General features: G+C 33.0%; 1 protein-coding gene and 1 long non-coding RNA gene across 2 annotated transcripts; both read left to right on the top strand.

Annotated features, from left to right (window-relative positions):
• Positions 1–8578: 8578 nt before the first annotated feature.
• Positions 8579–10582, top strand: LOC106884165 (eukaryotic translation initiation factor eIF1). The gene is made up of 4 exons (XM_014935403.3): positions 8579–8889; positions 9813–9973; positions 10096–10227; positions 10320–10582. The coding sequence occupies exons 1-4, from the start codon at positions 8862–8864 to the stop codon at positions 10332–10334; spliced, it is 336 nt and encodes a 111-aa protein (XP_014790889.1). The 5' UTR covers positions 8579–8861; the 3' UTR covers positions 10335–10582.
• An 877-nt stretch (positions 10583–11459) lies between these two features.
• LOC149137915 (uncharacterized) lies at positions 11460–17050 on the top strand. Its single transcript, XR_016244629.1, has 2 exons — positions 11460–11581; positions 13193–17050. It is a non-coding gene; the product is annotated as an uncharacterized LOC149137915 (long non-coding RNA).
• The last annotated feature ends 5675 nt before the right edge of the window (positions 17051–22725 follow it).

Genomic DNA, 22725 nt, shown 5'->3' with positions numbered 1-22725 from the left:
ATGACTAGTGGTGCTTTGTCTTTGTTTCCTATTATTGTTTGAATTCATGTCTAAACATTGATTTTTGTCAGTGTCTTGTTGGCATTGGATAGACTATGAAAAGTTTTTTTAAAATATTGCATGCCATGGCAGAAATGTGGTTGCACATCACTGCTGTAATACGTACTTACATGTAAATAAAATTATTTCAGGATTCATTTGAATGAAGCTATTTTAATAATAAGGACACTAAATTAGGTTTGAGCTTAGCATATCTGTGTATATACCATATAGAAACATTCACGTATTTATCAATATAGATATGTCCTAACACTCACATATACATACACAAATCAATATACCTATATACACAAGTATACAGGTCTATGAAATTATATACACATACATACTGGCATGTTGCTTCATGATCCACTGTAGGATCTAGATCCAGACCTGGAACCTTCTCTACGTTTTATATATATATATATATATATATGCATGTGTATATTGATTTATGAACTCCCACCCATGCTAGCATGGAAGGTGGACATTAAATGATGATGATGAACTTGTTACCCGACTGCTGTTGAAGGAATGATTATAGTTATTATGTAAGCATGGTGGAGGTATTAACTGTAAAAACAACCTACAGAGTATCTGTTCCAAGAAGTTCTTTGCATCTGTGACTTTGTTATGTAATTCTTCATGAAATATCTATTGTCAAGGACAAACAGTTGCTTAATGACCAGGCCTTTCTGATCCTGCCAGATTAATTCTTCCTTAGAAAACTATTTAATTAGTTGGTACTTTTGAATCTCTCTCTCTCTCTCTCTCCCCACGCCTGTTGTATTTGCATTGACATGCCATGCCTGTTGTACTTGCACTGACAGTCATAGACCTCCATGCCAAAGTCTCAAAAATCCTGATGTAGCAGTGATTTTCCATTGCAATTAGCTGGGTTACTTACAATTCACTCTGCTACTTTAACTTTCCTGTACTTAACCCTTGAGGCAGAGGAATTGGTTCACATGACATCAGTTCATGTCTTCACACTGGTATACCTGTGTGGCACATGTCTAGTGGATGCAGTTGAATGTCTCGCCTGAAACAATTCACATTTTCACCTTGGAAAAATTATCTAACAAGGCTGAACACCTCAGTCACACTTTAACTGATAATATGACTCAGGTAGCCAAACAAAGGTGGTTCAGTTCTATAACTCCTAGCAAGTTTATAACTCCAAGCAAGCATGTTTATAACTCCTAGCAAGCATGTTACTACCAATAACTTTGAAGGCTTGATATCAGAATATATTGAAGTTTATAGGTTTTCTTTTAACAACGTGGACATGGGTGCAGACATGGCTGTGTGGTTAAGGAGCTTGATTTGCAACCGCTTGGTTTCCGGTTCAGTCCTACAGTGCAGCACCTTGACCAAGTGTCTTCTACTATAGCCCTGAATCGAGCAAAGCCTTGTGAATGGATTTGGTTGAGGGAAACTGTGTGGAAGTTTGTTGCATATATATAAATATGCGTTTGTGTTTCCCCCCGGCGTTCCTTTGACAGCCAGTGCTAGTTTGTTTATGTCCCCCATAAGTAGCGAACAGCAATATCAAACGTGAAGAAATGTGTCAGTCTATTTCAGAATGTAGAACATCTCAAGTTTCTGGACAAGGCTACAGAAAGTAATCTGAATGTTTTAATATATTTTCACTATCCTCTGTTTAAATTCTGTCAACTTGATTACTCTTGGATAAGTAATATCAATATGGCAGTGATTTGGCACAGGTGTGGTTAAGAAGCTTGCTTCCAACCACATGGCTTTGGGTTCAGTTTCACTGTGTGGCACCTTGGCCAAGTGTCTTCTACTATAGCCCTGGATCAACCAATGCCTTGTGAGTGTATTTGGGAGATGGAAACTGTGTGGAAGCCTATATGGAACATGGCTGTTTAAATGATGATCATTTGCATTAAAGTTCTAATCTTTATGTTGTTGGTTCACACAGTATTGTAATAATCATCATGCATGGTTGTCTAAATTAGACATTGTATTGATTACTGTCTGACTAAATACAGAAGTTAGTTCATTGTTCTTGATAAGAAGCAATCAGAAAATGAAATTGACAATGATTACAATGAAACGATTATTTTGTGATTTTTATCTAAACAATAATTTGTACTATAAATAGATATGACCTACATGCTCATCATTGTCATCATTTAATGTCCATTTTCCTTCTTGTAGGGCTGGGATGGTTTGACAGGATCCGGCCAGCTGTAGGGCTGTGTTGAGCTGCAATATCTACTTTGGAAAGCTTTCTACAGCTGGACAACCTTCCTCACAGCAAGCAGTTAACAAAGTGTACTGGGTTATTTTTTTCATGTCACTGGCACTAGTGAGGTTGTCAAGTAACTTGGAAGGCAACAAAAAAAAATGAACAGGAAAACAAGTGGCAGGGAGAAAAAAGGAAATGTGTCCTCCACTAAATGGGGGAGAGTTATGTGTCAACATAATTCAGGTCCTGTGAAATTATACGACTTTAGATGAAGTAGTTTAAAATGCTTTCTTAAATGCTGCACTTAAGTTTCCTAAAATTCTGGTTGAAGAAAACGTTTTTGAAATACACAAAAAACAAGAAAAATGAAAAGCCAGATTCTGAAGAATTTTTAAAGAGTGCATAATAAAGTTAGATGTGCTTAAAAGTAAACTTCATTAACCATTTTTATTACCATATTTTTGTTGAAACACATTGCTATTGATTCAGTTACCATATGTATTTGTGTGTAAGTTTCAGGCTTGATTTAAATGTAAAAATTGAGGTGCAGCTTATATACATGCGACAAAGCTAAAAGTATGAAGAGAAAAATTTTGTACCAAGAATTAACACTAAATTAGGGGTGCAACATACATTAGTATATACGGTAATGTTGAAAATAATGACAAACAATAAAATAAGTCATTATTAACCTGGAGCATAGAACACAAAAAAATTTTGATTGAAGGTTTTCACTGTAGATCAATTTTAAAATGAAATTTGTATTATAGGGGGTGGTCTCAAGTGAGTTGTTACAAAAAGGGTTAATAATAAGCAGCAAACTGGATTGTATGGCTTATGGTATTTCTTCCAGCTCTCTGTGCTCTGACTTCAACTTTGCCCATCATCCTTTCTAGAGTTAATAATAACGTAGTAATCCAAAATATTGTATTTGTGGAACTCGAAGAATATTTGAATAAATTCCTTGCAATATTTATCCTGATTTCAAATCTCACCATGGCCTTGACTTAATTTTAAATATGTTCTTCTTTGATAACACAATTGAGTACATCACTGTAAAAACTGAACAGCGAAATTAAATATAAACTGGAATTCACTGCCATTATCAAAATCTGATGGTGTGATTTCCAAACTCTTCACATGAGAACAGGTGCACTTTTATGGTCTGGCCAAGTGAAGTTCAAAGGTCACTTCTGAATGTGCCTTTTGCTCTATTTACAAAACAGGAAGTTTTTCAATGTATTTTATACAACAACAGTGAATTTATATTATAGACAAGAGGATTTTACAGTCCATACTTAGAGGTGAGCATTGTACTTGATTAGGCACAACCTGGCCAGTGCCTTCTACATCCCTTGCCAGTAGTGGAAGCTCAGATGGAAACTTAAAGCTTATTATATTCAGCATACTGAATTGTATTCCAGATAATGATTGCACTATGAAAAATGTACTTCTGATATATTTCATTATTGTTATATAACTATATCATCATTATTTAATGTCTATGTTTCATGCTGGCATGGGTTGGATAGTTTGACAGACTCCAAGGGGTCCAAGAACAATAACGTGCTCCAGGTGTCTGCTTTGGCATCTACAGCTGGGTGTCCTTACTAATGCCAATTACTTTATTGCTTATACTGCATGCTTCTTTTGTCATGCCATAAATGTTTGATTCATACTTGATGGTCCAATAAAATATATTTTGTGAAACTAATGATTATGGATTAAATGCTTATTCACTCTTAGATATGGAGTTCCTTACTCTCTGTGACTCAGTGGCTGAACTTGTCACCCCTGGAATGTGTATATATATATATATATATATATATATATATATGTATGTATATATATATATATATATATATACGAGAGGATACCCAAAAGAAACCGGAATTTTGCAATATTATTTTTGATTCACTCAGTTTTACATGTTTACACTTTCAATGCCTTCAAAATATTTTCCATTTGAAGCAATGCATCGGTCCAGACATGTTTTCCACTGTTCAAAACAGTCCTGGAACTCTTGCAAAGTGTGGCCATTTAATGCCTTTGTCATTTTTTCTACACCTCTTCTATGTCTGCAAAATGTTTTCCTTTAAGGACCTTTTTCATTCAGGGGAACAGAAAAAAGTCACAAGAGCAAGATTGGGTCAATAGGGATGGTGAATAAGTGGGGTCATGCCATTCTGGGCAAAAACTGTCTCACACTCAAGGCAGTGTGCACAGGTGCATTGTTGTGATGAAAGCACCACTCTCCACTTTGTCATAGGTCAAGGTATTTTCATCTCACAAACACTTCAGAACTGCCAAGTAAAATGTCTGGTTAACAGTTTGACTAGAAGGAACAAATTCTGTGTGGACATTTCCTTTTGCATCAATGAAACAAATCAGCATTGTTTTGACATTGGACTTCACTTGACACACTTTTTTGGGGTGTGGTGACATTGAATGCTTCCACTGAGTTGATTGCTGCTTCATTTCCAGGTTATAGCTGTAGCACCATTGTTTGTCACCAGTGATAAATAATTTGGATCAACTTCCAATTGTTCTTTCAGTTCATGACACGCATTCAGTCCTAACTGCTTTTGATCTTCCATGAACAAGCAAGGCACCAATTTTGCTGCAATTCTCTTCATTCACAATTTCTCACTCAAAATTCTTTGGCAGGAGCTCAAGGATACACAAGTCATATCAACAAGTTTATCAATTGTTTGGGAACAGTCCTCCAGAATAAGTTCATCAATTTTTGTGATGTTTTCATTCATTTGGGAGGACGGCAGTCGCTCTGAACAAGGTTGGTGTTCAAGCGACAAGTGACCATTCTTAAAGCATGAAAGCTACTTGTAAACTTGTTTTTTGCTCATGCCAGTGTCCTTGTAAGCTGTTTGAAGCATGACAAGTGTTTCGGCCGCCGTTTTCCCCAGCAGCAAACAGAATTTCATGGAAGTACACTGTTCCTTCATTTCAGCCATTGCAAAAATTGATGAACAGGGGAGAAGCACTGCAAAACAAAGATGCACCACGTTGCAGTACAACTCCACTCTACGACGCCAGTTGGCAGACTGATACCTGAGAGTCGCATCAAGTGGCTTCTAGCAGTGGAAGGCTGAACTATAACGGGCTTGTCCCACAGCAAACCTTCCCAGTTACCCCAATCGTGTATGTGTATATATATGTATGTATAGGTATGCTTGCATGTATGTTTTTGTTTGTTTCCATTTGCCAAAAGTCACTCAGCTGCAAGCAGTAATGTTGCAGTTATTTCCCATCAACAAATCATCCATACTGGCTTCATATATTCAAAGGCATGGGGTATAAGATATCCTTTATTTGACAAACAGGTAAGGGTTAGCAACAGGAAGGCATTCGGCTGTGAAACTATACTCCAATAATATATTCATCTAAGCCATGCTAGCTAGGAAAAACAGGCATAAAAGTAAATGAATGAATTGCAGTAACCTATTGTTTGAATACTTCTACACCTATAAGTGTACACTTAGTGATTATCATATCACTCTATTCTACCAAGTACGATGTTTATGCTTTGTTAAAGAGCTCCAATAAGGCCAAAACTCAGTTGTCTCTCATACTTGCATAAATAATGGGCTTCTTTTCACCACCTATTTCTTTATTAAATGTTATTAATGCTTACTTCATCAAATTAGGTGTAATGGTGCCAGACCACACAAAAATATTGAGACAGTGTGACAGCCCCATAAACGATCTTAAAGTAATATTTCACTGTTCTCATTGCCAAGTCAACTTTCATTCTTCCAAAGTAAAAAAACAACAAAAACTCCTTAGTCAATACAATCAATTATAGCCATCTTAAATGACAAATGGAACCTGTAATCTAGTCAGAAGAAATCTCCTCTTCCCTATTCACACCTCCTTTCAAATCACCAACTATTATTCTAAATAATAGACATGTATTATGTAGCTTAAGTTAGACTGAAACAGGGGAGCAAGCTCAGTACATTTGGTTCTTTGAGTCACCTCGTCAAAACTATCACTTCTTGGGGTGAAAAAAATTGAAAATGGTGTGTTTCCGTTTCTGCATGCCTCCTATAATTGTATTTTACCTTTTAATACAGAAATATATGTTTCAAATACTTTTTTTTATAAGTCAAAGATAATTTCACCTATTTTCTTACATGTCCTTTTTCCTTCTCCGAGATTTAAATTTGGTTGGTCTGTCAGACAATCATTTAGAAAGTATGTTGTTTGAACTGCTTCCCTGAATCGATGGAGGGCTTGTTATTCAGTTGTCTGCACAAATTCGATGAGTCTTAGTAGCACGTTGGGCAAAATGCTTAGCGGCATTTCGTCCGCTTTAACTTCAAATTACGCCGAAGTCGACTTTGCCTTTCATCCTTTCGGGGGTCGATAAAATAAGTACAAGTACTGGAATCGACGTAAGCAACAAGCCTCCTTCACCAAAATATCTTGCTTTGCGCCTATACTCGAAACGATTATTATCATTAAGGTAGCGAGCTGGTAGAATCATTAACAGGTCGGGGAAAATGCTTAGCGGCATTTTGTCCATCTTTACGCTCGGATCTCAGATTCCGCCGAGGTGCAACTCAAGAACTGGGGTTAATGTAATCAACTAGCTTCCTTCCCCAAAATTTCTGGTCTTGTGCTTGTAGTAGAAGGGATTATTATTATTTCACTGGTGAGAGATGTTCATCAGCCAAATGTTCACTTAGTTACACCAACCAGCACACTCAGTCGGTCTGCGTACAGTAGCCATTACTCAGTTTCCTTCTTGGTTCCATGTCGTCTGGTCTTCTTCCAAACCGACCTCCTACAGCTTTTCGGTTTCACTAAATATTCTTCACAATTTTTTCCCCCCATAGAATCAAACAACTGTCAAGCAAATGCACCAAAGAAAAGTAAACAATGAAATTAACTTTAAATTATATTATTTACAATTGATAAAAATGTTAAATATTTGTCATGAGTATCATCTTTATAATTATTATATAATATACGACCGAATTCTTATTAACACACTAACAGAAAAAACATACATTTTTATTGACTTTTAAAGAAATCGATTAAAACAACTAAATAATATCGAGATAATAGAATAATTGACAAATATATTGACTGTACAGTTTTCTCGTGTGTAACGCATGTAGATAATTGTAATTATTATCATTATAGTTTTAAATCTTGTTTGTGATTATATTTAGAATTAAACAATTATTAGAAATTATTTATAATAAAATGATCCTGGGGGTATTTAAAAATAAAACAATGTAGGTATTTTTACAGGTAAATGAAACGATCTTATACATCTTTCGAGGCGGTGCCCGAGCATGGCCGGAGTTTAATGACTGAAATCAGTGAAGACATGTATATATGCGCAATTTTAATGTGTGTATAGTGTATTCTACAAGCTAGATTACTAATTTTTTGGTCAGCTACAAAGAAGAAACATATAACACGAATGAAGTTACAATATTGAGTAAATTACTCTCCATTGAAATGCAGTCAATTTCAGTAGAAAACAATATACTTACTTATTACGAGGAGATGACTGGATTTAAGAGGTTCGCCATAATTAGTTATTTTTTTCATGTAAAACACAAGTGAAATACGGATTGCTCCCTACGCTATCATTATTTTTATGGTTGAAATACCTACTTTTATCATGCTTTAATTATTTAAGGATGGGGCTTTTTTCTTCCTCCTGGAAATCATAACGTAAAACTACTCGAGTGAAGAAAATTAAATATGTACAATTAGTCATGTGAAAGGAGTGGAAAGGAAAAAAAAAAGTGTGAATAGATTTTGGAGAGTGATTGCTTGCAAATAAATTATTCAATATATCATCAGTAACCAACAAATTCGAAAAGAATTCCATTCAAACTCCCTCTATGTACTGTTACTTACAGACACACGTTATTTATCTATTAATCATGGCAATTTTGGCTCAGCTGTGAAACCGTTACATAAATATTTTTACTAATACTAATAATATGTCTGTTATGGATTGTCAAAATTTGACATGTAGAATTTAGACGGGAAAAAAAGAAGACACCAGAGTAGGTGAGAAATAGCATTGTCACGAGAAAAAAGAATAATAGTAAAATAATATTAAAGTTTTACGTTCAAAATAAGATTTAATTCAATGAAATTACATTTCAGTAGAGTGAAAAAATAAATATTCAGTAGAGTAAAAAAGAAAATTTGGTTACTAACTATTTGCGTTATTCTCGAACATTTTGTGAGACTTGGTTTTGATTGGTTGAAATGTGAAGTTAGTTGAAACGTCACCATTCGCAATAAAAGAACCATACTTTGCCATTCTCAGCCATTCCTCTCTGATCTCCAAGCCAGTCTGTTTCCTGCTTGCTCAACGAGCAGTTCATTTCGCCTTTTCTTCAACTCAACTGTGTTTCATTTCTACTCGCTCTTCTTGAATTCTTCTGTTTTTTTTTAAATAAAACCCATCAACAAGTTGATACATACACACAAGGTTTTTCCTTTGTGTGTATCGATTTAGTCTTCGCTTTCCTTTTTAACTCGAGAAAAAACCTTCGTCGCCCCTCACTGTCGGGGTTTGATATCATTTGGTGGAATAAACACTACCTGCTGTATGACCTGTATCCCGAGCCTTTCTTTAGGTAAGTATCCAATATTTTCACTTAAAATTCTAACTACTACTAGAAAATAGACCGCTAGAACCGATTATTACGAAATGTAATGTAGAAGAACCGTTTTCTTCATGCATTTCAAGATTGATTTATTTATTTATGGCCTACTTTGCTCTCTTCCTCCGCCATCTTTTTCTCATCTTTCATCCCAAAACTGTCTTTGACTCGTTTTTCTTCATTTCTCCACTCGTAAGTACCTTTCAGTGCTTATGCATTTTTAAATATTTGTAGTCTCAAATTCACTCTTTTCTGGATTGTCTATAACTGGGCAATCAATATTGGTTTTCGAAAGGGAATCACTACACTAGGAATTTCTTCACTTTTACAATATTCCAATTTCTAACCTTAACTTTATTGTACGTAACAGGAATTCTATTACACTTTAATATCTTCTACCGATGAGGTGAAAAAAAATGGACTAATTTCCAATTTGATAAATTATAACTTTTATTTGAAATCTACAAGTGAAGAATTTTCTTTGTAAAGGAATTTATTCGTGTTGTCAGTTGGATAAATTAAAACTGCTTTTGATCATCTTTCGTTCTTCTCTCCTCTAACCCAAAATCCAGTTGTGTCAAATATATATATATATATATATATATATATATATATACAAGTGTATATCTAACTAGCCATCTTTTGTCTTTCGAGGATTGGCTATAGCCACAGTTCCAAGCACTTCAATGTAACTGCATCTGTTTTTTCGGTGGTTCATCTGGTCACTGAACAGTACAGATTTTATTATGCATTATTGGTTTATTTCTGATTGAAAATGTATGTAATATATTGCAAAGCAAACTGTTGCCATTTGTGTCTAAAGTGGGCTGGCAGGCGCATGCGCAGTCAGGCAGCTGTAGTGGAATCTTCAGTTGAGGAATTTTTGGTTGTTTCAGATCTGAAGACTGCCAGCGATGAAGTTGGTGGTTGTGCTGGCGTTCAAGACAGTATAATTCATATTCGGATTCAACAGAGAAACGGGCGAAAAACCCTAACTACTGTGCAAGGAATCTCGACGCAATTCGACTTAAAAAAGATAGTCAAGGCCTGCAAGAGAGTAAGTTTGGTTGGCATCAAATGTCTTTTCTTGGGCTTTATGACGTAATTTCTTTTGTCAATTGTTATATTAATTTTAATAAGTGTTTATGTATTGTTAACGGAAGTCGTGTTTTTTAACAGGAATTCGCCTGTAATGGTACTGTAGTGGACCATCCTGAGTACGGGGAAGTTATACAGTTGCAAGGAGATCAGAGAACCAACATAAAGGAGTTTCTGAAGTGTCGCAAGATTGCCAAAGATGAACAGTTAAAGGTAACTATGGTTATTTTTATTGAAGACCATTTGTATGTATGTCATTTAAATTCTTTCCTGTAATTATCTTGTAATGTTTCGTTTCGTTTTAGGTACATGGTTTCTAAGTACCTCTGCTGATCCAGCGCCTATTGCTACTATGTACTTGGACCTTCAAAACAGGTAGCAATGTATTTATTGGCCGTTGATGTATTTGTCCATCCTAATTTTTTCTTTTAAATTAGATCTTCATTCAATTCGGCTGAATCACTGGCCATGATACCTATGTAAATTTATCCCATTATTTGGGAATGGCTGTCTTTTAGTGCTTTATTACTTTTTTTGTATGCAATTAATAAAACTTTTTTTAAATGCCTGCCTTCCTTTTTTTTATATTATATATACCTGATTTGAGCTAGGTAAAATTGTGGCCATCCATACAGGATTATTCCTTTACCACCTTACCCACTTTCTCTCAGATGATCTGTCCTGTGACAAAACACTGCAACCCCTCTTCCTAGCTGCCCATGATCACCACCTGCTGCAGGTCCTTCCACTCACGTGCATTTTTGTAGTCTGTATGCTGACATCTACCTCCCCCAGTTCGGTCACTCCATTTTCTCTTGCTCTCGTCATCTATTTCTTACTCTTCCTCTCCTTCCTTGTCCTACTGGGGTAGCCAAGTATCTCCTATAGTAAGCTTGTCTTTAGAGGAGATAGCAATGCAGCACTTAAGATTTTTGTGTAACTCCAATGCTGACACGGATTTCCAAATTTTTCAATTTGTTTCCTCCTCCATTTACAAGTGCCTGTTTGGAGAAAATGGTTCTATTGTCGCATCAATGGATTCCCCACTAAGTTTTTCATATATTTGTAGTTTAACCCGATATGTCAACTTCAAAAAAAATTACCTTGTTAAAAATGTTATTCTTTCTGAAAGCTTTGTAATGAATGTTTCTCAGGAATCAAGCTAGAAATTTACAAGGGATGTTTTATTTTGTGATGCAAGACCTGTCATTGATATTGTATGGAAATAATTTATAAACAGTGTGAGGTCTTTTAACATAAAAATAGGGAAATATTCCTGGACCTTTTGAAATTTAGTGCTTCATAGATTACACTTAGAAACAGCTACTGCAGAGCAAAATAACATGCTTGGGTGCTTAAATTTTTCCATTTTGCTATGTTGTCTCCCACTCTTAGCTTAACTTGTACTGTCAACTTCATAATATACAGTTGTGCAACATTGTGATTTCAGCAAAGAATGAAAGGCAAGCTTAACTGATAACTTAGTTCCTGTAGCTATGATCTGGGAATTGAGCATACCTGAAGTAGGTAATAATTCTCCACATGGTGAGACTACATAGATGCACAGGTATGTGTATTAATGAACTAGACTTTTTAAAAATCTTTGGGTATCTCAGAATAGTAGCTTGTTTTGAGTGAATGCAAAAGAGGCAAGCATTTTCAGCCTTTGTGAATATTATGAAAGATTAAGCATAAGTGAATTTTACTGGATGATGGGTGAAAGAATTGTTGAACAATTTGAGGGAGTGGTGAAAGTTGATTATAAATAGCTGGACCTGACAAGATTGCCAGTGGCCTTAAATGAAATTGGTTCAGCTAGTTCTTGTAGTCACAACTCCTTGGTTAGAATGCTTTGGAGGAGGTAGAAAAGTAATTTATGAACCAGGTACAAAGTGATATTTCATTCCCAGGTATCTCAAACATTTTAGATGTACACAAGCTAAATGATCTAAGCAGCCATGTTTGGGAAAATTTCTATGATAGATGTGACCTTTTGTAATATTGATGGGCAAATCATTTAAGCAATTAGCTACATTTGGCAGGGAAATGAGATTTTCAACTGCATCAGTTGAGAGAATGGAAAAAATCTAGAACCTTAAATTCCCTTGAAGTCTTGTTGCTCATATTTGCAAATATAGTTTCTTTAGCTCTGCATTGAATTTTATTTTTAAGTAATAATGGTGTTCTGAAGAAATTCTCATTGGATTTTCGAGTAGTCTGGCATCGGATAAGTGTCACTTTTTGTAGTGACAAGGTAGCCTGTTAAGATGCATTTAAGTCTGGGCTTAATGGAAGGTATTGTAAAATGTGCTCTTGATAAGAAACCATACATTGAGATAGTTGCATAAATAAGTTGGAGGATACAGCTTTTGGGGTTTGAACCATAGATGTATCCCATGTTTCAATGATTTGTGTTGATCCATACAGACTTGGGTGGTTGCTCTTGTTGCCAACTCTAGTTTTGTGTTACTTTCAAAATGAGACTTGAATTTGCTCACTTGTATCTGACAGGCATCTTCCCAGTTTGTCTACCATATATCCACTGAAGAGTTTTTGTCCTGGAGCTGTAGTAGGACTAAATCCCAACTATCCAGTTGTAACATGGCACTTCTTAATCACTGAGCTGGGTTTAGAGCATGTCTACAAGAGATTCTATATAATGCATTAAGGAAAAAATCTTTCCAGGCACAAGCATGTCTGGCTAAGAAGCATGTTTTGCAACCATGGGGTCTTTAGATTCAGTTCCACTTTGTAACACCTAGGTATCTTCTACAGCTCCCAATCTAACTGATACCTTGTGAGTGAATTGAATAGATGGAAGCTTTGTATATACATATTTCTGTGTTGGTTTGTTTACTATCTCTATAACTTGGTAAAGTACCAGACTTGGAAAGAAAAAAAAAATAACTGGGGTTAATTAGTTGGACTAACTGGGGTTAATTAGTTGGACTAAAATCCTTCAATGCAGTAGCCAGCACAGCTGCACTCTGATGACTAAAGAAGTGTTATGTCCCCTGATCATTTCTAAGTGTAAACTTCCACTTGGAATATGCCAATTCTTTGATGTAAATGGTTGTTCAGTGAAGTTCTGTTTATTGCTTTCCTTTATCATAGTATTTTAAGACTGGCAACAGTTGGAGAGTGGAAGCTATATTTGTCACTGAATTTATTGTTGCAGGATCATCCATGGCAGATGCAAGAATGAGCTTCAATCAAAACTTTAAATTTCCAAACCTTGTTTAACTCCCACCCCTACCATCAATTCTAATGGAGCAGACCTTTGATAAAGAATTCCAGTCATGACCATTCTGAATTTTTTTTTTTTCTTTTGTGTCAAAGACTTTGTGTGAGCATTGTAGTTTGCTTGAAGCTTTGTAGTGGAAAAGAAAGCTAACAAACAATACAAAAAGCTTTGAGAAAAAAAAAAAAACCTGTTTCAGGTGCAAAAGTTTTTGGGAAGATTTGGCTGTATTTTCTAGCATGTCGAAGCTAGGGAAAATGTGCATGGCGAAAGGGATATCCATGTCAACTTGAGAGAGATAAATGGAATGAACTGGGTAGAAAGATGGAGTTAATTAGCATTTTAAGTAGGCCAAAGGGGATTTATGAAACTGGATGTGGCATCAAGTGGATTAGTGATGCATCTGTATGTAATACTTGTCAGGATTTGCAATTGACACTGTATACCAATTAGTATGAACCAGCTATCAAAGATAGAAATTTTTCTCTTATAAAGTGATCTAAAAATAGAAATTTTTCTCTTATAAAGTGATCTAAAAACATTCCGTCAAAATTTCATGTCAATTTGTTTCAAGCACCAGCTTTTAATAAGGACTTGTTTTAGTGAATTCATTATTTTCAAAATTAATTACAACAAAGGAAGTGTTGATTAACAGAAATGTAACAAAAGGGTTATATTGTAAAAATACTACACAAAAATTTATTTAAAGATTAAACAAACAAAATCTGAACATTATAAATGTTGAGGAAATGTCATTCTAAGGTTAAAAAAATATATTCATCCTTGAACAGATTCGAGTGAGATTCTGAGTATGAGAATTTTTAAAAAATTATATATTCATACACTGATAACCCTTTTGATACCAACCAAGCTGAAACCAGCTCTGTAGTACAAATGTCTTGTTTTCATAAGTTTTGAATTTAAATCTTCCAAACCTTCGTCACAAACACTAGCTTAATGATAACTACGTTATTTTACTAAATTCTTTGTTATATTTAAAATTGAAAGAAACGATATCTCAAAATAAATATGGTAACAAAAGGGAATTTTAAAACTGAACCTTCCTTACAAAATAAATATGGTAACAAAAGGGAATTTTAAATTAAAACTGAACCTTCCTTAGGACAACAAGGTACTTATTCTCCCATCCATATCTATTTTCAGCATCTGAACAGCTGTGCCCAGTTGTCTCATTCTGTATATAAACCAGGCAGTAAATGTGGTGCTTATTAGCTTCAATAAACTGGCAAAATTCTTGCCTAGGGTATCTATTTTACTTGAAAGTATATAGTTGTAACAAACCAGTCTTAACATAGTGAGTTATCATTCTTAAGGTTCTGTAATTTTTTTTTGGAATTCCTTTTCAATTTAGAAGTTTGAAATAAAATTTCAAAAATAGATTAAAGCTCTTACAAAGTTAAATTCTATTGAAATTTTATGCAAAGATATTAGTGTAGAGGTTCCGCATGGTGTCTCAATCTGCTAGAAATAGTAAGGATGTGAATGCAATTTGGTTGCTGTCTTGAATAAAGAAAGAGAGAGGCGGGGGGAAAACAAAACATGCAGTTGTCCCAGATACACCACACAGCAGGTCTACTTGATCAGGTTTACCAAGAGCTAAGAACAAAAAAATATTCCAAATTAAATTCTGACTTCTGTAAATATAAAGACTTTACAAAAAAGTTAACTAAGAAATCTTGCTCAGTCCCTAATTTATTGAAATTTTTAATTGAAATAATTTTGTAATTATAGAAAATTATTACATTTGTATAAAATAAGAGTGAAGAGAATAATTATAAACAATAACAAAAACCAACTCGAATGTCACAGATGTTATCTTTATTATTTTAAAGCAAGAATGAATTTGTAAAATATATCCTTCTATTAGAGAAGGTTGCATGAAGAGGATTACTTTCATGTCAGACAAATAAAAAGAATAATTAATAAGTGATGATATTAATAATAATTAATGATAATAAAGTGGGAGGGTGATTTTAATAATAATAATTTAACTTTGGCAGGCTTTTGGGCTCGCCTTCATCAGACATGTGAAAGGAAAGTAAATCATTTTAGTTTGTCTTTTTTTTTTTTTTTTGAATATTTTTCTGATGGAGAGCTATGGCAGTGCTGGTGGAAGCTGTCCAGCAATGAATTTTGGGTTTTTATTCTAGTAAGGACATAAAGGAATTGGTTTGGGGGAGAGAAAAAAAAAAAAAGAAAGAGGTGGGGAATGGGATGGTTGGTGGGGGGAACATTAACATGTTTCAAAAATAAACGTTACTGATGGATGGATAAATAAAACTGCAACAAATATGAAGAATTGTTGTTGAGAGATGCACCTGTGGAAGAATACTCTGAGTCAAGCAGTGCAAAAGTAGAAAAAAAAAAAGGAAGTGAAGTAAGAGAACTGATATCCCTTATCACGGTAACGATATCACATGGCTGATGTCAGCAGTCAGTCTAGGTGGTTATTATTATTATTATTATTATTATTATTCATTGTTTTACAGTTGAGATGTTCTGAAGAAGACAAACGTTACGATTATTGTTTCTCAGTCCTTGTGTTATGCGTACGACAAGATAGTTTGGATCACCACCGTCATTCAAGGTTTTATTTTTGTATTTTTTTTGTTTTAATTCAAAATAAAATGAAAGAAGAAGAAAACAATTTGAATTAAAATTATACAAATCTTTCAAAAACATGTATATAAACAAGATGTTTGTCTATGCTGAAGTTGGAACCCACAGTGGTCTTTTGATATTACTGTCACTAAGTTGTGATAAAAAGATTGAGGACTGGAAAATCATTTAAAGGAGAAAAAAAAAACAAAAACACGAAGAAGAGCCAAAGGGAAAAGGGAGGGAATACAATTATTCTTTGTAAATGTTATGGTTTGAAATGAAATTATGGAGAGAGAGAAACGGAAGCAATTAATAGTTAAAAGCATACATGTAGGTAAGTAAAAGATGAATTGGTTTTTGGTTTTTTTTTTAGTAATAGTTGTGCAACCTTGATTGAGCTGATTAATTCCAACCATGATCATCCAACAAGCTGTTAGGCATTACGTGCCCTTTGGTTGGGAAATAATTGAAAGATTCATTATTGTAGTAGTAAAGGGGTTAAAATCACTATAATAAAGGGGTTAATGTCCTTATGTAAGGCTAAAGTCAATGTAAAAAAAAAATGTCTTAATGTAGTAAAAAGTTTAATGTCACATAGTGAAGGGAATCGTATCTAGTAAGTATAGGGGGTTACAGTTACTGTGTATTGCAGGTGTTGTCACCATGCAGGAAAGGTGGGGGATAAAGTCGTTATGTGGTCCAATCTATTTTCAAACATGACTTGATTGTATTTCTAATAGGAAGGTATCAAATAGTTGGATGCTATTTTTTATTGTCATGTACTGAAATATGTGTGTGTGTGTGTATGATTAACACAAGACGCAGTTGATATCATTTGTTGCTTACATATTTGCATCCTATGTAAACTGCATCTTGTGTTAATCATACCATTTACACTATATATCATAAATGGAAGTGTCTAACTGTACACACAAGAAATACCTATATATATATATATATGTGTGTGTATGTGTCATCATTGTTTAACGTCTGCTTTCCATGCTGGCATGGGTTGGACAGTTTGACTGAAGACTTGCAAGCCAGAAGGCTGTACCAGGCTTGCACTAATACAGCCCCTACGATGTGTGTCTATATTTTTGCATGTATATATGTTATGTGTGTGAATATATACAAGGACTATTTTGGTATCAAGATTCTTTACTGTAATTTTAATGAAGGAAAAAAAAGGAATCTATAAGCCAATCAACCAAAGAAAGAAACAATAAAACAATGATGGAAGAATAGAATTTGAAAGCAATAAAACAGTTGTCTATAAAGTAGTTATGAAATAGTTGTTGAAACCAACCTTTAGCCACAGGATATTCAGTGTAAAATAACTGAAGGGGATGTTTTCAGGATCACCGAAAATGGTTAACAAATATTCTTTTTTCAATTTACAGATGTTAGAAAATCTTTATCTTTTTTTTTTTTCCCAAACTTTATTCTTTTCAATAATGATATTTCAAACAAGATGAAAATAAAAATTCCAGAGAAAATGAGAGAAAAATAACAACACAACAACAAAATGTCAAATTTTCAACAACAATTAAAAAAAATTGATAAAACCAAACACAAAGTTTTTACATACATACCTCCCCCCACAAAAAAAATCAATGCAAGATTTGTATTCATTTTGTATGTTGTTTCTTTTTCATTTTTTAAACTTTTTTTTTGTGTATCAATATTTATTTGTAAATTCATTCATTTGATTATTGAACTACAGTTCAATTAATTCGTATTTATTGTATTGTTAAAACAATAAATTTGTCTGTTTGATGATATGCTGTAATAATCTTTTTCTTTTTCTTTTCTTTATTTTTCTAATACATGAATTAATTACAAGAAATCATTAACCAGGCATACAAATTAGTCTAGTAAATTATAAGTCAATTTGTAAAGGGAAGATGGAGAAAATTTTCCAACTGGATTTTATAACTATTTTTGTGTATACAAAGACAAACCTGATTTGATTTCAGGTTATTTTATTTTTTTTTTTGGTTTTGTTTTGGATGCAATGGAAGTCCTGTATCATTTTAGAAGTAAACACTCCATTCCATAAGTGTCATTTGCCAGTAAAAAATGCTTTGTTATTTAATTACTGTGTTGTAGAGGAAATCATTAAATTTTTTTTTCTGTCTCTTTCATTCCATAATAATAATAATAATAATAATGGTTTCGAATTTTGGCACAAGGCCTGCAATTTTAGGGGTGTGGGTATTAGTTGAAGACATCAACCCCAGTACTTGACTGGTACTTTATTTTTTTAACCCCAAAAGGATGAAAGGTAAAGTTGACCTAGGCAGAATAATAATAATAATAATAATAACAACAATAAATATGAATGCTTAGTTGCCAAAATAACCTGCCAACCATAGGGAAGAACTTGACATGTTGAAGACATTTTAGTTTATCATTGAATGTCATCAGAAGATGTTCTGATATTGAAGCTTAAAAGTGTTTAATCAATGGATAACATACTGGGATTGAATGTCAATTTAAGATCAAATAATAATAATAATATCCATGTTTGCTTTGAATTCAGTTTTTTTTTTGTTTTTGTTTTTAATGTAATAGTGTTGGTTTAGAGTGCATACATACACACAAGATTTGATTGATTCCAAAAAGGAATAAATAATACATTTCCTTTGCTAATTTATCTCCATTCTTTTAGTTATGTGTTATGAAGAGACAGCTAATAAATGTATCAGATTCACAGATACACACATTCATGCACAAGCTTACTCATTCATACATGTTCATGCACACACACACACACACACACACACACATGTACATACACAGAGTTTGGTCTCATTGCAGAAAATCAAAATATATTAGTTGACAAAAGAGTTGTGATGGATAATGTATTAAAAAGGTATTTGATATTGAACATCTTGTCAATGTAGACGGCAGGAATAGGTGAACAAAATTGTGGAATCACATTCATTAAGATACAGGGAGTTCAATTTGTAGCAGTGTTTATTTTATTTTCTTGAATTTTCTTTTTAAATTACAAACGGTGATATTGAAAGTACGTGTTGAAATAATTCGGTGCAACAGGAAAGCTTATATACATGTGTGTGTGTATATGTGTGTTTATACATACATACATAAATATATATATATATATATAAATACTTATATACACATATTTATATAAATACATATGTATATATACACATGTATATATATATATTTATGTATGTATATAAATACATATATATATACATATATAATATATACATACATTCACACACACACACACATATATATATATATACATATATAATATATACATATATATATTCATTATATACATATATATACAGATACATACACACACATGTATATATATATATATATACACACACATGTATGTATATATATATATATATATTATATATATAACCATGTGTATATACACATATATGTATACATGTTTGTGCGTATATATGTGTGTGTGTGTATATATGTATATATATACACACATGTATGTATATATACATATATGTACATGCTTACATGTTCAGACAATTTCATGTTGGACACATATATGTAGGGATACATTAATATGTGTGCACTTATTTATGCATGTACATTCACACTTACCACATTTACATTACAGATAGAATATATATTTATATAGAGATAGAGAGACAGGTTCATATTAGAAGGAGTTAAATAATAATGATAATAATAATAATAAACATAAATACATTCATTAAAAAAATTACGAAAAAACATTACATGGGCTGCAAATATACAGAATTATAAATTACACCTCAAAGGAAACAGGACTTTGCTTTACAGATTTATTTTTTGTTTTTATTTAAATTGAATTAATTTGTCCTCATTGTTGTGATTTTCACCCAGTTTTCAGTTTTATATAATCTCCAATCAGTTGTATGTTTTACAATATTTGTTAATATTGTGTACAACATGTCGTCTTTCATCATCATCATCATCATAATCATTATTATTATCATCATCATTATTAGAAGTCATAAAAAATATGTTTGTAATCAACTGAAAACTTGATTCTCGTTTTTCTTTTTTAATGACTCAGTCAGAGGAGGAAGAGGAATGGGGGGGGGGAGACGCTTATGACCCTTTTTTATTTAAGGGTTTCCCTCTTCTGAGATTGGTAGGAGGGACAGGAGGAGGCGAAGGAAGTTATCATCAAACCCGAAAACCTGACCAGAATGCTTGCAACAGAGTGAACTCCACCGCTAAAGTCACCCATGAGCCAGGTGTGGTGTTACAACTGGGCAGCCTCAAGCTTGCTCTTTATACAACAAGCTGATATTCATTTTCATAGTCTTCTCAAATTATTATCATACCAAGTTTGTATTGTTATAACAATAACTTATATATTAAAAAAAAAAACTCAAGATAAAATCTTTTTCTTTCTTTTCAGCAGTTTATTGATAAACTTAATTAGTTAAATTTTGATTAAATGTTACATGACAATCAGTGCAATTAATAATTAAGAAAAAAATGCTTTTATGACAGTTTTCTCTCTATGTTGTCGGCTGCTATCAAAATGTGCCTTTTCTTTGGTGTATGTCTGTTTTAACTAAAACATATGTTTCATAATTATGTAATTATACATCTAGTGGTGTTATCTTAATGAAACAGCTGTTGAGCATAAAATATGTGTTCTGATGTGAAATTTATGCTTTTATGCTAGATGATATATTTGACTATTCAAAGAACTGGTTGTTGTGCATTCAATAAATGACTTGACAGAACTTCAACAGACCAGTAAGATTAATTATATCAACTATTATTTTTTTAATGGAATAACTTCAAAGTTGAACTTAGTAATTTCATATTTCAAAATCTTTAGGTACAACTCAAACCATTGATGTTTTAAATATTTTTTTCATGTATATTTTTTTGTTTTACTTTGATTATCTATAGATTTAAAAAAAAATTCATTGGATTGAATTTTCAGATATATTCAGAGAAATTTAGATATCTGTGTGTGTTTGTGTGTGTGTGTGTGTGTGTATGTGCAGGACCTACAAGAGAAACTTGGCAAGGTGGATCAAGACTGTGACCCTTTCAAAACTCAAGGAAGCTGTTAGTCTCTTTAAAAAGCATTAAAAAAAAAAAAATTCTGTGTGTGTGTGCAGGGACCTCCAAGAGTTCTCTGAAATCCAAGGAAACTGTTAGTTTTTTCTATTTTAATGTGAAGCCTAGCATATAGTTCCAGGCTCCTCCTTGGCCGTTTGGGCCCTAAAACAGACTTATCAGTTGAACCTTTCCCCTTTTATAGGTCCTGTGTTTCTGCATGAACTTGTGTCAGAGGTGTGTGTATTTATTATACAACTATTATTGTTTTATCAACTTGTGTTTATGTGTTTCTACATATATAAGTTCATTCCATAATCTAAGATTACCAAAAGATGATTTCTGGAACATTCCATTCAAATTCTTCATAATTTGCTTTAGAATATGTTTTGCTTTCTGTAAAATGCTCCAAAAGTTTTTGTACCAACAAAACGTTAACAAACTTAATTATTTAGAAATAGATTAAAGGATTACCTATTTCTGTCAAGTATTTAACATCTGTGTACTTTGTGTGTGTGTGTATGTGTATATATGTGTACATGTATATGTGTGTATGTATATGTGTGTGTGTGTATATATATATATATATATATATATATATATATATATATATATATATTATAAATATATATGAATATATATATACATACGCACACACCTACTTACCTATCAACCAACTACAAGTTTTGCTAAAATATCCAGTTCTTTGCCAAAGTTTTAAAAACAAACAAAACAAAATTTAAATGTTTATAAAGTTGCACTGAATATTATTTTTATTTTTGCGTTGTTAATTAATAATCTTATAATTGTGAATAATTTATCATATAGCTGACTCTGTAGTTATACACTGCTAAAACAAAAGATAAAGCTTTTCCTGCATAAAAGTAAATTTTTATTTAACTATTAGTAATATAATGATAATAATGATTATTAACTTGGTCTCTTATATTATCTATATGAAATAATAGAAAAAATTAATATAGGGAAAGGTATTTTTTGAAAAATAAAATTTAATTTCTGATATTTTGTTAAGCATATGTTTGTTGATGTTTAACCCTAGGTCAATCCTGATAGGGCAGACCTACAATCAAAAGTATTATAGCCATGACCATCCCGTCATATTTAGGTGTACATAGGACTACATTATCTAACGTATCCTTCTGTTTTCTTTTTCTTCTTTAATTTTTGAAATGAAAGGGTGTGATTTGAGGGAGGTTTGCTATATCTAGCAGTTTGAGCAATCATGTAGAGGCTTCCTTGTGAGCTTCAGTGTGTATGTTGTTGTAGAATACAGAGGAATAATAATAAGAAGAATGGCATAAAATAATTGAGTGGTGGAAGGGAATGTTTTAGGAAGCTCAAGAATTAGAAGCCATCTGTTAAATATAGGGGCCAGGAGATTCCATGTGATGGAATCTTCCTTTTCAAGGTGGTAGTGGTGGTGGGAGAGGGGGGGGTCAACTCTATTTCTGAGAGTTTGAGTTCTAACAATGTTTATCATAATAAAATCGACAGATAATTCAGTCCCCATGAATTTTCTACATGGCTGATTTATACAACACCAGGTCCTTTGAAATAACTAACACAGAGAGAGAGAAAAAAAAAAAAAAATGAAAAAATGTTGGGTGTCGTTGTGAAGAAAAGGTGAAAAAACCAAATACATGTTGACCAGGAATAAGATATTTGATGACATACGGATATTAGACTGGTTTAAATGTAGAGTAGATATAAATATTCTAAATATACACTCTAAAGATGTGATTATTAGTTTT

This window comes from Octopus bimaculoides, chromosome 1 (assembly GCF_046866305.1).
Source record: "Octopus bimaculoides isolate indiv1 chromosome 1, ASM4686630v1, whole genome shotgun sequence".
NCBI lineage: Eukaryota > Metazoa > Mollusca > Cephalopoda > Octopoda > Octopodidae > Octopus > Octopus bimaculoides.
Note: the sequence above shows the minus strand (reverse complement) of the source record. Positions and strands in the feature narration are given on the sequence as shown.

Coding starts and splice junctions, on each gene's coding strand:
- LOC106884165 (XM_014935403.3), top strand. CDS start 8,862: ATGACCTGTATCCCGAGCCTTTCTTTAG. Junction 8,890..9,812: donor TATCCCGAGCCTTTCTTTAG/GTAAGTATCCAA, acceptor TGGTTGTTTCAG/ATCTGAAGACTGCCAGCGAT. Junction 9,974..10,095: donor TAGTCAAGGCCTGCAAGAGA/GTAAGTTTGGTT, acceptor GTTTTTTAACAG/GAATTCGCCTGTAATGGTAC.